Source organism: Mauremys reevesii, linkage group 24, assembly GCF_016161935.1.
Source record: "Mauremys reevesii isolate NIE-2019 linkage group 24, ASM1616193v1, whole genome shotgun sequence".
NCBI lineage: Eukaryota > Metazoa > Chordata > Testudines > Geoemydidae > Mauremys > Mauremys reevesii.
In genome coordinates, this window is record NC_052646.1 from 12,377,492 (window position 1) to 12,392,854 (window position 15,363).

The window sequence follows — 15,363 nt, forward strand, 5'->3', positions numbered from 1 at the left end:
CCAGGGCTCTGGACTCTGGTGGGGAAGGGGGGGCGGGGCCTCGGGCAGAGAAGTAGGGGCAAAGGGCTAACCTCCCCCAATGGCTTGTTCACCCGCCACCCATGAGTTGCCCCTTAAAAAACACTGTAGGTCAAAGCTGAGATGAAAATGTTAATGAAAAGTCTGGCAAAGAGCTAATTTTGAGGGGAGCAAACCAGACATTTTTTCACAATGATTAAAAAATATTAAATTTCAGCCAAATCTACATTATTTGAACAGGTGTTTTTTGGCCTGATGTCAGGTTGACTTGCAATGTCATTTGGCCACTTGGTGGCTCTGTGTGCTGGACAGGGATACTGGAGCCTGGTCAACAAAGTGGACCCAGCTGGAGCATGAGCTGGGAGCTTCTTTAATTGAGGTTGGTCTTGGAGAAGGATGATGCCGGGGTGGCAGGGTGGGGGTTCAACCATGGTGCATGGGGGGCTCTAAGCCATTCCCTGGCTATGTAATGCATAACGTGGAGTCAAATGCACCCAGTACTTACACACAACAGTGATGGTGAGTGGCAGAGAGGTGAATTTCCCTGGGGTGCTGTGCACCTCACACTGATACTCTTCCCCATCAGCCACCCGGGCATGCAGGAAAGCCAGCTCTGGCTGTGCCCACCCCAGTTGCTCACCATCCTCTGCCATAGACACTGGTGTCCAGCCAGCACATCAGGGACAGGTGTTCTCCCATGCTGCAATAAGGGCCTGAGGTGGCCACCACATGCACCACGGGTGGGTGGGTGGGTGGGTGGGGAGGGGCTTGCGGAGGAAGCGGAATGAGATATTAGCTAACGATGCCCCTGCAGGATGGCAGCTGGGGGCTTAGGCGCAGCATGGCATAGGGCAGAGGAGCTCCATGGCTCTGTCCCCAATGCTATAGCCCCCTCCCACTTGTGAACCTGGTTCCACCCCCATGGCTGTGGCCCTGCCCCCAACTGGAACATCAGTGACAGAAGGGACCCCCAATCTGTGCTCTCCTGCTCTGCCTCCATGGCTGTGGCCCCACCCCCAACTGGAATGTAGGTGAAAGAAGGCCCCCTTCCATCTGTGCTCCTTGGCCCCACCCCCAGGGCTGTGGCCCTGCCCCCAATTGGAATGTCAGTGACAGAGGGGCCCCTCCCATCTGTGCTCCTTGGCCTCCGCCCCCAGAGCTGTGGCCCTGCACTGGTACTTGCTATTCACCAAGGATGGCCACATAGGTTGTGGGGGATATGGCCAGGTAGCTGCGCCCGGTGCCAGAGACCCACTCTATGCAGGTGTAATTGCCCCCGTGAGACAAGGTTGCCCCCTGCTCTATCTGGACAGAGGAGCTCCTGGGCAGGTCCTTGTAGTTGTGAACCCAGAAGTAGAACTGGTCCAGCGACCCGCTGTTCCCACGCATCTCAGTGTGAACAAGTCACCCTCCCTGATCAGGCCCGGACTGTCTGCATCCACTAGGACCTTCAGGCGGGGGGCTGAAAAGGACATTGGAGATGGGTCAGAAGCAGTGCCCCATTGAGAGGAAGGCCCTGTGCCCCATTCCCTGCCCCCTGAGCCAGCCAGTCCCTCACCCTGGGGCCAGATGGGAGCTGGAGCTGGCTAGAGGGGAAAGACCCCATGTCCCATTCCCCACCCACTGTGCCAGCCAGAGCCCTGCCCTAGGATTAGAGCCAGTGCCTGCTAGAGGGGTGTGACGTTATTGACTTGAACTGTAATTGCAACCAAGGTCCTATAGTGGCTCCAAATCTTGTACAAAGGAGATCAAGTGAGGTGTCTACAAAAAGGTTATAATTTGCTGATTATGCTTATGCTGTATCATTGTTGTAGTTGAAATTATGAAGATTGGCTATGTACTTGTAGCTCAATGTGTTTGATCCTAAGTAGCATTAGTGAAGCATTTGGTCAGCTTCTTGAGAAAGGAATTTGCAGATTAAGTGCCCAATCAAGAAACACTTAACTGACAATGGCCCTTGGGAGACTCCAAACACTTAACTTACAATGGACCTTGGGAGACTCCAATCCACAACTGAGAAGTCTTCCTGGGGAACGTTCAAGGTAGCTTGTGAGCAATGGCTGCTGCCTGCAAACTGAGTCATGCATGGACGTGTGACTCCAAACTCCATCTTGCTGCTTTGATTTTCCACAGTAAGAACAAAGGGGTATCCTTCCATATAGCAAGGAATATAAAAGGCCCACAGAGTTGGCACTTTCCTCCCACTTGCCTCCTTACCGGAATATCGTACGCTGATCGGGATGTGGGACAAAGGGTTAAATATCGAGACAGTCCTGATTTTATCAGGACATCTGGTTACCCTACACATATCTATCCATCCCCATCCACCCCCCATTATCCGTCCCCATTCACCCCCACTGCCTATCTATCCCTCCCCACCCACCTCCCATTATCCATCCCCATCCACTGCCTATCTATCCCTCCCCACCCTCCCCCAGTGCCTATCTATCCATCCCAATCCACCCTCACCATCTATCTCTCCATCCACATCCACTCCCCACTATCCATCCCCATTATCCATTCACATCCACACCCCATTATCCACTCCCATCACCTAGCTCTCCATCTGCATCCACACCCATTATCCATCCCCATCCACTGCCTACGTCTACATCCCCATCCACCCCCATCGCATATCTCTCCATCCCCATCCACACCCATTATCCATCCCCATCAACCCCCCCCATCTATCCATCCGCACCCACTGCCCACTATCTCTCCCCACACATCCCCCACTATCTAGCCATCTATCGAGTGGGCGTCTTCCCTAGGCGGGTGACCTGCTCTGAGTCACACAGGTGCCGTGTTTATGCTCCTACAACTAATGACTCTTCACTTCCCCTTGTGTGTCGGGGACTAAAATTATCGCTGCTATAAAAGCCCGGCGGGGCTGTGAGCTCGCAGCACTGCAGGCTGTCTCTAGTAGCACAGCTGTTAATAGAACCCAGGCGATCTGCTCCCAGCCCCTCCCCCTGCTCTGACCCACCAGACCCCCCTGCTGCTAGGGCTGGGGATAGAACCCGGGAGTCCTGGCTCCCCCACGCATGGCTCTCGCCCACTAGCTCCCCTTTCCCTCCCGGAGCTGGAGGCAGTGGACAGACAGACACAGAGCCTCTGCCTGGGGCCGGGAGAGGGGCGTGGAGTGGGGGAAATACCCCAATGATTTGTCTGTCGCAGATTCACCAGTGATGTGGTGAGTCACTATTGATGACTCAGTACCTGGGGACCCTGCCCCATCCACGACTCTGCCCCACTGATTCCCCCGCGCGCCCGCCCTCACCCGACGGGCAACAGCTTCATTGCCGCTGCGAGGAGCATTTCCACCTGCCACCACAGGGTGGTGCTGCTCTGCAAACCTGGGACCTTGGGAGGGCTCGATAGCTAGATAGGGTGTATGGGGATGGATAGATAAGTGCCCCATAGAAATAGCCTGGTAATTAGAACAGACAGTGGAGAGGGACATGGTCACATAAGGAGGCTCCATCCTTACTCCTGGGTTCTCACCCCAGCTCTTGGAGGGGAGTGGGATCTAGTGGTTAGAGCAGGTAGTGGCGCCAGCAATCGGGCAAAGGAAGGATGTGGGGACAGGAATGAAAGACTCCCCTCCTCAGAAGCCAAGACCACTCACGATACAGGGAAGAGCTGGCACCCCCTAGAGGAGAAAGGCCCGTTCCCTGGGGCTGGATGGGAGCCAGCGCCCCCTAGAGGGGAGAGGTCCCCAGGCTCATTCCCAGCTCCCTCCCCTTTAAGTTGCTTTTTCTGTCTCTTTCTGGCTCTTCTCTTACTACTCACTAGTTGCCATGGGAACGAGCTGCGTCGCACCTGGAGGCGGTCTCTGTCCAGGCCGGTAGCCTCATAGGGAACCTGTGGTTACAAGTGGGTGTCGTGTATTTAAAGCCCCCACCCCGAGAGGCCGCCAAGCAGCAGCGCCTGGGCGCTGGACCGTGGCGTGGGGAACACCCCAGGGCTGGGGGAATCTCCCGCCCCCGCTGTGACATATTGAGCCCCCAGAGCAGTGCGCCCGTCTGGTGTCACTTCTGCAAACGTGGTCATTGGGAACTCTGATGTCATGCCTGGGGAACCCCTCCTCCCAGAGCTGTGGGGGGAGAACCCAGGAGTCCTGGCTCCCAGCCCCTCCCCCTTCTAACCACTAGACCCCACTCCTCTCCCAGGACTGGGCATAGAACCCAGAAGCCCTAGCCCCCTCCTGCTGTAACCACTGGAGCCCCACAGAGTCAGGAAGAGAACCTAGGAGTCCTGATTCCCAGCCACTGTGCTCTAAGCGCTAGACCCTACTCCCCTCCCAGAGCTGGGGAAAGAACCCAGGAGTCCTGACTCCCAGCCCCCCTGCGCTAAACCACTAGCGCCCCCCGCCCCAGAACCCAGGAGTCCGGGCTCTCAATGATCGGGGACAATCAGAAAGCTATTTCGTTTTAGCCCCGCCCTGCTGAGGGGGTGGGGAAAATGTCACTCTAGCTGGCCTCAGAAAGCAGGTGTTTCCACTTCAAGGGGCGGAGCAGTGCTTGCCCCCTATAAGCCGGGACACACGGCAGCTGGGCTTACTGGGGCAGTGAGCTCGCGGGGAACGGCGGCTGGGGGGTATGCGCTCTCAGAAAGGTGAGTGGGGTGCACTGGCCCTTTAAGAGAGGGGTGTGGCTGCTTTCGGGAGACACATTGTTGCTTCTTTGCTCCCTTTATAAGGGGCTGAATAAAAGCAGGGTGCTGTGCCTTTAAGGAGGGGTGTCTATATGGAACCAGTCCGTATACAGATTTGCTTAGCTGTCCCATGAGATATACAGCTATTATAGACCGGGCTGTATTGGCCTAGTATCTCTGTGCCTGAAATGCAGCTATCCTAGAGTGGGCTGTATTGTGCGGGGGGTGCTGTATTGGACCGGTATCACTGTGTCTGGGCTGTAGCTATCATTGACTGGGTTGTATTGTGTAGAGGGGCTGTGTATGGATCAATATCGCTGTGCCTGGGACATTGCTATCATAGACTGGAATGTATTGTGCAGGAAGGGCTCTATATTGGACCGTATTGCTGGGCCTGAGACATAGCTATCATAGACAGGTGTAGGGGCCTTCTATATTGGAATAGTCCCTATACAGACCAGGATATGTGACACCTGAGTTACAGCCGTATAGATAGTCTGCATGGAGTGGGGGACGGGAAACCTATATTAGACTGGTCTCAGCGCTGAAACAGGGCTATAATACGTGGGATGGGAGGAGTTCCCAGGGCTGTGTGCTCTCTATATACTGGTGCTGTAATAAGAACTGGCTATGGACCAGTTGTTACTGGCAGTTGGTGCCCGGAGTGCAGTGATATACACAACAGGGGGGTTGGGGGGTTAGGTGGTTAAGGGCTGCCTGGACCGCCTGGGTTCTGTCCCCACCTCTGGGAGGGGAGTGGGGCTAGTGGGTGGAGGGGTAAAGGGATCTCCTCTGGGGCACGGGGGGGGGTGTCTGGGCTGTCCCCTCCCCACTGCGGGCCTGACGGTCCCAGGGCACTGGTGCGTGGAGCGGAATCCCCGAGCAGTAGCCCTGCGTCACCGGGAAACCCCTGCTAGCGCGGAGCCCTGACGATAAGGAGGAAACAGCCTTTCCAGCGGGCAGCCAATGACAGGCCTCGAGCCCGAGGAGGAGTGGAGGGTCTGGGGAACCCTCAGCCCTTCCCAGACCCCGCTGAGGGTCTCCCGGAGCAGAGGGGGACGGACCGTCCCTGCGCTAACCCTGGTTTTGGTAGAGGAATCCTGTCCCAGGAACCCTGACTCTCAGCCCCGCTCTAACCACACCCCCTCCCAGTCCTGGTCCAGAGTCGGGGATAGGACCCAGGAGTCCTGACTCCCCCCGCGTTACCCTCCCACACCCGTTTCCAGGACACACTGTCTCATTGCCCAGTGGGTCGGTGTCATCGGGGTGCGAATGTCTCAGATTCAGTCTCGGTTTGAATGTGGGGGCGAGGGAAGCGGAAATGAAATCCACGGGGGGGGAGGCGAACTAGGACGGTGCTGGGGGGGCATTCTGGGAGGCTGGGCTGAGGTGGGGGAGGACAGGACTGACCAAGGATTGGATGAGAAGTGGGGAGGGGGCAGGGAAAGGGGGCACATGGTCAGGGCAGCTACAGAGCGGAAGGGCAGGCGGGGGGTGAGACCCCCCCAGAAAAGGAGCACAGGGAGCTCTGACTGGTCAGAGGGGGACTACCTCCGACACAGGAGTGGGTCGGGAGCTGCTGGGGGGGGGGAGTGTCACGGGGCTGGGGGCACTAGGCTCTTGTGAGGGGGCTGCCTCCTGTCCCCCCCTCAAGAACGGGGACTCGGATTCTCCCCCCTCTAGGCTAAACCATCTCAGAGACTGACTCTTCCCCCTTCCCCCCGATCCTGGGTGCGTCAGCCCCAGCTCTGGGAGAGACATGATCCAGTGGCTGGAGGAGGGAGGGAGGGCCTGGGAGCCAGGACGCCTGGGTTCTGAGGGGAGTGGGGTCTAATAGCTGGAGGGGGCTGGGAGCCAGGACGCCCGGATTCTTCCCCAGCTCCAGGTCTAGGGTGAGAGCTGGGGAGAGAGCCTGGGCGTCCTGGCTCCCCACCCCCACCTGTCGCGGGGCCCACGTCACTTCCCCGGCGGGCGGCGTGGGGGCTGAGTGAGCTGTTGCTTTCCAGCATGGAAGGAACACGCTGCCGGGTGGCAGGGGCAGCCCTGCCGGGGGCACGGCACGGGGCGGGCGGCGGCAGCCAGCAGCAGCGGCCTCTGTCTCTCCGTGTCTCAGACGGTCCATGACACGTTTTCCTCCTGGGGCGGCTTGGAAAGGAAAAATCCGCTGTGTAGGCACCGGCCTGGGTGGAAACGATTGCTCCATGGGTGTGGGGAGGGGCGGTCGGAGAGCGCCTGAGACATCCCATTAGTGTCCTACCTACCACTAGACCCCAAAGCTGGGGTCCTGGCTCCCCGCCTCTAACGCACTAGACTCCCCCTCCCTTCCCAGAGCCAGAGAGAGAACCCAGGAGTCCTGGCTCCCACCCCAACTCTAACCGCTAGACCCCACTCCCCTGTCACAGCTGGGGGATGGAACCCAGGAGTCCTGGGCTGAGTGCTTGGTCTCCCTTCCCCTCGCCAGGCGGCAGAGGAGACAGAAGCACGGTCCCACCCCAGACAGTGAAGAAGCTTCTGGAGCAGAAGAGACGGCAGCAGACGGCGCTGGGCTATGTGGCCAGCTCTCAGGTGAGCCCCTCTGCCCTGCCCCCCCCCAATTTCCCTAGGTGTCTTGACCACAGCTGAGACCTCTAGCCTCAGGCGTGACTCCTGGTGTGTGGGCCAAATCCCTTCATGTCAGTTCCATTCTGCCTCCCAAGGCGCATGCTCCTTTACTTCCTGGCCACTCACACAATGTTATGTGCAGTTGTTACCTGGCTGCTCTACCCCAGAGGTGGCTGCATCTTAGCACCAGGTGAGCTGCCCTGTGGCTCCTCAGCAATTTCTGTTTTTTCTCTCTCTAGATACCAGCAGATGCCATTGACCCTTCCCAGACAGGTGAGTCAAACATGGACTCCACATTGTAGTTTTCCCCCAACCCTAGATACCCTTCAATTCCCCTGGGATCCCCACTCCCTGCTTGTGGTATGACAACCCCAGTGCCCCAGACCCTCTGATCCCTCAGGAGTGCCATCCCCTCCCTCTGGGATCCCCATGCAGTCTCCTAGTGCCCCCCAGGACATCCCCTCCCAGCTCTGGGACCCCCCTGCTCAGCCACCCCCCATGCTTTGCACCCACCATCCATGTCTCTCTCCCATCCAGATGAGTGCCCAGAGCCCATGGGGCTGGGAAGGGGATCTGGGGGGGAACCTGCCCCTGGCCCCCCCCTGGCTCCCTACCCACCCTGGCAAGTCGATCCCTCATGCCACGCGGCCTTCCCCGACTGCCACTATCACTGCTCAGCAGTGGCCAGCAGCTACCAGCCCTCAGGACACATGTACGATTCAACAGACTCCTACCCCACTGTGGGAACTGGGGTGTTTGGAGCAGGGGATCCTTACAGCACCATGATGGCAGCCACGGGGGACTTGGAGGTGAGATCGGGGAGCTGTGGGTCGGGAGGGAGGGGCACCGGCAGAGCTGTGGGGCTGGGCTAGCAGTGGCAGTGGGTTGGGATGGAGGGCCACCGGCAGAACTGTGGGGCTGGGCTAGCTGTGGCTGTGGGTTGGGATGGTGGGCCACCGGCAGAACTGTGGGGCTGAGCTAGCAGTGGGTGGTGGGTCGGGAGGGAGGGGCAGTGGCAGAGCTGTGGGGCTGGGCTAGCAGTGGCAGGGGGCTGGGAGGGAGGGGCAGCGGCAGAGCTGTGGGGTTGGGCTAGCAGTGGCAGTGGGTCGGGAGGGAGGGGCACTGGCAGAGCTGTGGGGCTGGGCTAGCAGAGGGCGGTGGGTTGGGAGTGAGGGGCACTGGCAGAGCTGTGGGGCTGGGCTAGCAGAGGGCGGTGGGTTGGGAGGGAGGGGCACCAGCAGAGCTGTGGGGCTGGGCTAGCAGCGGCAGTGGGTCAGGAGTGAGGGGCACCGGCAGAGCTGTGGGGCTGAGCTAGCAGAGGGTGGTGGGTCGGGAGGGAGGGGCACCGGCAGAGCTGTGGGGCTGGGCTAGCAGCGGCAGGGGGCTGGGAGGGAGGGGCAGCGGCAGAGCTGTGGGGCTGGGCTAGCAGCGGCAGGGGGCTGGGAGGGAGGGGCACTGGCAGAGCTGTGGGGCTGGGCTAGCAGCGGCAGTGGGTCAGGAGTGAGGGGCACCAGCAGAGCTGTGGGGCTGAGCTAGCAGTGGCAGTGGGTCGGGAGTGAGGGCTATAACCCCCCCTGCTCTCTCTCCTCATCAGGTCCCTGTGTCAGCCCCCTCACTGGGCCTGTTCCCAACTCCGCAGGCATCTGCTGCCCCTTGGATGCAGCCTGCCCGGAGCACCCCCTATGCTGATCCCCTAGAGCTGGGTAGCTTTGGAGACCCGGTTGGGGTGCTGGATCCTGGGGAGCTGGCTAGGGCCCGAGCCGAGATCCAGAGCATGGACCGGGCGCGGCTGCTGCATCAGGATGAAGATGGGGACACGTGAGTGTCTGGGGGATCCCAAAACTCACCCTGCCCCCCACTCCTGGGAGTGGAGGAAAGGGGCCATCGGGGGTGGGGGGTGGGACTGAGCTGCTGTGTCCCAGGGAGGGTAATGGATCGAGCTGGCAGGGGGGACATGGGACTGGGCGGGGGGGGGGGCACATAGTGGTGAGGGGATGGGATGGTCTGTCTGGAGGCGTGGGAGTGTGTGTAGTAATGTTAGTGGAAGCTTGGGGTGGGGGGGAATGGGCAGTGCAAGCAGAGGGGGAGGGTGGCACGGAGGGGATGGCGGATCTCCTGGGGTTTAGGGAGGGGCAGAGAGCAGGTGACACTAGGGGTGCAGGAGGCAGGTTGGGGGAGCTGCAGGGGTGAGTGGCACTGGATGGGGGCTCTGCAGGGGTTTTGGGGGTGCAGGGGGTCACTGACATCTCCCCCACCCACCCCCCACGGCAGGATCCTACACCTGCTGGCTGCCCGGGGGCTGCGTCATTTTGCCCAGGCGGCTGCTGAGGCCTTCAAGGAGTGCGGGCGGCTGGAGATCAAGGAGCACAAGGGCAAGGTGAGCTGGGGAGTTCTGGGAGTGGATGGGCAGGAGAATGGAGCTGCTGTGGGTCAAAGGTCGCAGTGCTGTGGGTGGATGGTAAGGGTCATGCAGATGAGTTGGCCAACAGTGCCAATGGGGCCAAGGGTAGAGGTCAAGGGTCACTGGGTAATGAGGTCACTGATAGGAGCCAAGGGTCACAGCTAGGGGTCAAGGATCACGCCAAGGTAGGGGTCAAGGGTCACTGGGTGGTCAGGATAAAGGCATTACTGGGGGCTAAGGGTCATGCCCTGGGCCCCTTTGCTGCTCTCTAACGCTGGGGTTTCCCCACCTCTCCAGACCCCGCTGCTGGTGGCTGCCACGGCCAACCAGGCCGAGCTAGTGCGGGACCTGCTGGCGCTGGGAGCTGATGCCAATGCCGCTGACCACAAGGGCCAGACTCTGCTGCACCTGGCAGCCACCTACGGGTTCCCCAATGTCCTCATGGTGAGTGTGTAGCTGAGAAGAAGCCCAGGTGTCTGGGATCAGAGGCAACCTGCCCTCACTTCCCAGAGCTGGGGATCGAACCCAGAAGTCCTGGCTCCCAGTCACTTCCCCCCTCTAACCACTAGACCCCACTCCTTCTACCCAAATACAATGTCTGAAACCGGTGTTGATTTACTCCCTGCCCCCCCCCCCCCCGGTTTAATTTAACCTGGTTTCTCCCCCCCAGGCTGTGGTGGCATCTGGGGTCCTTGTCAACGTGGAGGCCAGGAACTTTGAAGGTAGGACACATCCAGCTGTGGGGAGTGAGGGAGCATGCTGGGGGTGGGGGTCTCCTGGCCTCACCCAGCAGGGGGTGCTGTGGAAAGGCGGGAGAGCATGCTGGGGGGAGGCCTGGCTGTGGGAGGGCTGCTCTTACCCCTTCTCTTGTCACCCCCAGGGCAGACCCCTCTGCACTGCGCGGTGATCTCCCACAACAAGGCCTTGCGGGCGCTGGGCGTCGGGACCCTGACCCCAGAGCGGCTGCAGGAGATGTTGGCCTGCATTCAGACCCTGCTGCACATGGGGGCAGATTACACCAGCCAGGTAAGTGACTGGAGTGGGGGAGGGGGAGTTCTGTGCCCGCCCCCCAGGGCCTATCAGCCTTGACCCATGCTTGGTGTAGGTGGGGGAGGATGGGTGGGGAATTGGCTAGGAGGGCAGATCTGCCCCCTAGCTACCTGAGACGTGCCCAGTGGTGAGCTGGAGCCGGTTTGCACCAGTTCGTGGGAACCGGTTGTTAAATTTAGAAGCCCTTTTAGAACCGGTTGTCCTGCCTGGGACAAGCAGTTCTAAAAGGGAATTTAAATTTGACAAGCGCTCCCTGCTGCGGCCCCAGCTCACCTCAGCTCTGCCTCCACCTCCTCCCATGAATGCTCCGCCCTACTTCTCCTCCCGCCCTGCTTCCCGCAAATCAGCTGTTCACGCGGGAAGCCTGGGAGGGCTGAGAAGCAAGCAGGCTTCCTGCTCAGGCCCAGGAAGACGGAGCTGAGGTAGGGGTAGAGGGAACGAGGAGGGCTGTGCACCCTGGCCGGTCTCCAGCCGTGGCCCTACCCGGCCCCGGCTGTCCGGCTCTGGCCACGGCCCCGCGTCCCCGACCACCCGGCTCCGGCCGTGGCCCTCCCCGGCCCCCTATCTCCAGCTGTGGCCCTGCGTCCTCGGCCGTCCAGCTCCAGCCATGTCCCCGTGTCCCCGGCTGCCAGGCTCTTGCTGTGGTGCAACGCGGCCCGGCTCCGGTAGTGCGGGTCAGGGCACGGCGGCGGCCGCGACCCCACCTACCCGGATGCCCAGCTCCGGACATGGCCCCCCAGCTCCGGCCCGGCCCAGCCTGGCCCCGTGGCTCCAGCTGCCCGGCTCCTGCTTTGGTGCGACGCGGCTCCGGCCGTGCGACTCCTGCCCCGTCCCCGGACTCCCGGCCCCGCGTCCCCGGGCGCCCAGCTCCGGCCGTGGCCCTCCGGCTCCCAATCCCTGGGCTACAGCCGTGCGACTCCTGGCCCGGCCCCACGTCCCTGGGCTCCCGGCTCCGGCTGCGGCCGGACTGTAGCGCCGCCAGCCACATCCAGGCAGTGTGGTAAGGGGGCAGGGAGGGGGTGTTCAGGGGTTGGAGGGGGGTGGAGAGGGGTTGGGGTGGTCAGAGGGCAGGGAACAGGGGGATTGAATAGGGGCAAGGGTTCCAGGGGCAGTCGGGGACAGAGAGAAGGGGTGGTTGGATGGGGCAGGGGTCCCAGGGGGCCATCAGGAATGAGAGGAGGGGTTGGATGGGGCGGTGGGGGGCAGTCAGGGTACAGGGAAGGGGGGTGGATGGGGCAGGGGTCCCTGGTGTGGGGGGAGGCGTCAAGGAACGCGGGGGGTTGGATGGGGCAGGAGTCCCGGGGGGTGGGCCATGACCCCCTCGTGGGGTGAGGAGGGAACCGGTTGTTACGATTTTGGCAGCTCATCACTGGACGTGCCCCTTCCATTCTTGCCTCCCGTCCCGTCCCCCCCAACGCATTGCAGTTGACCTTGGTGATTATCATGGGGGTGGTGCTGGGAATTCCTCCACCCCCCACATAGCCCCAGCTGTCCTGACCTTCCCTCTTGGGTGTGGGGGTGGGAGGGACAGGCTGCCCGGAGATTTGGGGGTGCAGGATCTGGTCCTCACCACCCTCCCATCCCTGCCCTCCCAGGACATAAAGAGCAGCAAGACAGTTCTGCACCTGGCTGTGCAGGATGGGAACCTGCCACTGGTTCAGTTCTTCCTGCAGCTGCCCGGGCCCCGGCAATTCATCAACATGAAGGTGAGGGGGTGGTGTCTCCTTGCTTGTGTGTGTGTGTGTGTGGGGGGGGGAATTGGATGGGGGAGAGGCCATTCTGTGGGGGGATGGGGTGGGATGCGATGGGGGCTGTTTGGGTGGGGGAATCTGGGCTGCAGGGGGTGGGGTGGGCTCAGCCAGGCCTGCGGGGGAGGGGGTGCCTTCCTGAGGGGAGGCAGGGGCTGTGTATGATCCTCTGTCCCTCCCCTCCCCCCCAGGCCCACGGGAACACAGCTCTGCACATGGCCGCAGCCCTGCCGAGCCCCCCCTGCCAGGAGAGCCTCGTGCGGCTGCTACTGAGCCGGGGGGCTGACCCCAGTGCCCGCAACCTGGAGAATGAGCAGCCGGCCCATCTGCTGCCCACCGGGCCTGGGGGAGACCAGGTGAGACCCCAAAGGAAATCCACCATCCCTCTGACACCCCCACCCCACCGCTAGAGACCTGGAATGAGGCCTCCCCAGCCTCTGTGACCCACTGGGGCCTGGCCTCAACAGAAGCAGGTGCACCCCAGCCTGCAGGGGGGCCACAGTGTATGGTTGGGGGTTCTCCAGGGTCCCCCTAACTCAACCTCTCCCCTTCTTCCCCCCAGCTGCGCCTCTTGTTGAAGAGCCGGCGCCCGCTCCCTGGCACTGCCCGCCGTCCCACCCAGCCCCCCTAGATCCATGGCTGCCGAAGGAAGGGGGCAGTGGGGGACTCATCTGGTGCCGCTCAGTGAAGTGGGGTGGGGGGAGAGGACTTGGCATTTCTTGGGAAAGTTGTCTGTAATATTTTCTGTATTTAACTAACTTATTGTATGGGGGCCGCCCGGACACCTGGGTTTTCCAAGTCCCCTGCTCCCTTGCTGCTTGGACCCCCCTGGGTCCCACAGTAGCAGGTAGCATGGCCACTCAGATGCCTGGGTCTGCTGCTGCCTGCCATGTGGGGCTGCACCACTTGGGGGGCTGAGCTCTTTGCCTTCCCCCTCTTGGGGCTGGGTGTGTGACTGCCCCCTACTGGACTGAGCAGGTGAGACCCTGCCCAATCCCCCTCCCCCAGTGAGGCTGCATGTGCTCATGCCAATGCAGTGGGTGGCAGCTGAGGGGAAGGCCAAGGGCAGCCTCATCTCTAAACCCCCTAGACCTCACTCCCCAGCCAGAGCTGGGGATAGAACCCAGGCATCCTGGCTGCAGCAGCCTCCTTCCCACCCACCTACCCCCATGGGGAGGGAGGTTGGTTTGCCCCATTAACCTTTCCTCTGCTGAGCATTGACTCAGCCCAAATCTCTGTCTGCCTGGGGGCAGCCCCACACCTCATCTTGTCTTCCCCCCCGCCCCCATATTGCTGGGGTGGGGGGGGCAGCAGAGGGTCCTGTGTTAATTTCTATGAAATCATGTCTTGGCTGGGAATTGAACCCAGGTGTCCGGCCCCACCAAGGGGGGAGGAGCTACCCCCCCTTCAGTCTTATCATTTCTGTGAAATGAACTTTTATGAACCACAGTGGTTCACGTAGAGGGGAGGAAGAGTGAGGCAGAGTATGGGGTGGACCCATGTGTCCGACTGGCGTTTGACCCACACCCTCCACATAACACAGCGCTGTGTCCCCAAACAGCCTTGAGTGACTGACTGTGACAAGGGCAATGGCACAGCGGTGCCCTCTTTGGGCAGTAAGCAGAACTGCTGCCTGTTTCATAGTCCCTCTACTACCAAGGACCATTGTCCTTGGGAGGCAGGAGGCCGGGGTCCAGCGCTGCTATTGTTACCCCCCCCACACACACACATACAGAGGGGGGTCCCAAGTTTGTTCCCTTGTTGGAACATGAGACGTTTCATTCAGAAATAAGGTTTAGTGCTTCTCGCCTTTTCAAACTTCCCGCACAGCATCTGTGTTACTGGAAACCTGTAGGCCAGATACCCTGGTTCAACTTATAGCTGGGCCTAGTAGCCCTGCCCCAGCAGTGGCTGCATCCCAACACTGGGGAAACTGTTATATGTAGCTGTTCCCTGGCTGCCCCACCCCACAGGGGGCTGTATCTCAGTGCATGTCCGCTGAGCTCTGACTATACAAGGGGGGAGGGGCAGACTGTAAGCTCCTTCGGGGGCAGGACTGTATTTTTGTTCTGTGTTTAAACAGCCCTTGGCACTGTGTGGGCCAGGCCTATGACTAGAGCTCCTGCCAGCTGCCATGATGGAACTAAGACAACTGCTTGCCCAGACCCGAGGGGAATCAATGCCCCCCCCCCCCAGCTAAACACCTTCCTTCCTTCTCCCCCACCCACTCCCCAGTGACAGCCAGGGCTGTTCTGGCTCTAGCCAGCATAATACTGGGGCTACTCAGCCAGGCTGGGTCAGAGAGGCCAGCCCTGCCTGCCGGGGGAGGGTGCCCTCACACTGCCCCCTGCAGCCAGGCTGGGGCAGAGAGGCCAGCCCTGCCTGCCGGGGGAGGGTGCCCCCTGTCCGAGACCCCTTTTCACCTGTCTGGGGATAAACAGTAGAGCTGCTCCTCTTAACCCAGCAGCTTCCCGCCTCATGGTGACTCCTGTTCCCAGTGCCCCTAGTAGCCCCCAGCAGCAACCACACGGGGGCAGAGATTCTGGCCCCACTCCTGGGGGTAGGGAGCAAACTTTGGTCTGGGGGGGGTTACATCTCCCACAAACCAGCCTGAGGGTGCACCTGGGCAGGTGCCTGTTGCTTTGTAATAGGTGTTTGGGGGGGAGGAGCAGAGTGGGGTGTTGGCACCAGGGACGCCTGGCCCCCAAAGGGGCCTCCTAGACACCCCCAAATAATAAATGGCTATTGACATCCTGCTACCTGGCTTGCAGTCACTGAGTGGGGCTGAGAGGACAGATGGATAATTCCCCCCGCTGAGCCCCTCACCCTGTTCCCCATTGTCCCCCATACAACAGTCGCCAGGTCCAGGCACCGTGGGGTTCAGGAGGT

At 60.9% G+C, this 15,363-nt stretch overlaps 1 protein-coding gene across 4 annotated transcripts; it reads left to right on the forward strand.

Moving 5' to 3' along the window:
* Nucleotides 1-4,508: 4,508 nt before the first annotated feature.
* On the forward strand, nt 4,509-15,000 carry NFKBID (NFKB inhibitor delta). Of its 4 annotated transcripts, none has more exons than XM_039513350.1 (12): nt 4,509-4,635; nt 7,136-7,239; nt 7,515-7,548; nt 7,813-8,084; nt 8,870-9,093; nt 9,547-9,652; nt 9,974-10,120; nt 10,347-10,398; nt 10,557-10,702; nt 12,322-12,432; nt 12,666-12,830; nt 13,037-15,000. In XM_039513350.1, the coding sequence occupies exons 1-12, from the start codon at nt 4,620-4,622 to the stop codon at nt 13,103-13,105; spliced, it is 1,446 nt and encodes a 481-aa protein (XP_039369284.1). In that variant the 5' UTR covers nt 4,509-4,619; the 3' UTR covers nt 13,106-15,000. The 4 variants fall into 4 exon arrangements, with proteins under 4 accessions (XP_039369284.1, XP_039369286.1, XP_039369283.1 ...); XM_039513349.1 differs by lacking the exon at nt 4,509-4,635 and adding an exon at nt 6,138-6,209 and having other exon boundaries at nt 7,077-7,239; XM_039513351.1 differs by lacking the exon at nt 4,509-4,635 and adding an exon at nt 6,138-6,209 and having other exon boundaries at nt 7,077-7,239; nt 8,002-8,084.
* The last annotated feature ends 363 nt before the right edge of the window (nt 15,001-15,363 follow it).

Excerpts from the sequence above, each read along its gene's own strand:
- NFKBID (XM_039513349.1), top strand. The coding sequence starts at position 7,084 with ATGGAACCCAGGAGTCCTGGGCTGAGTGCTTGGTCTCCCTTCCCCTCG. Across the intron at positions 9,653-9,973 it reads TCAAGGAGCACAAGGGCAAG|ACCCCGCTGCTGGTGGCTGC; the intron begins GTGAGCTGGGGA and ends CCACCTCTCCAG. Across the intron at positions 10,121-10,346 it reads GGTTCCCCAATGTCCTCATG|GCTGTGGTGGCATCTGGGGT; the intron begins GTGAGTGTGTAG and ends TCTCCCCCCCAG.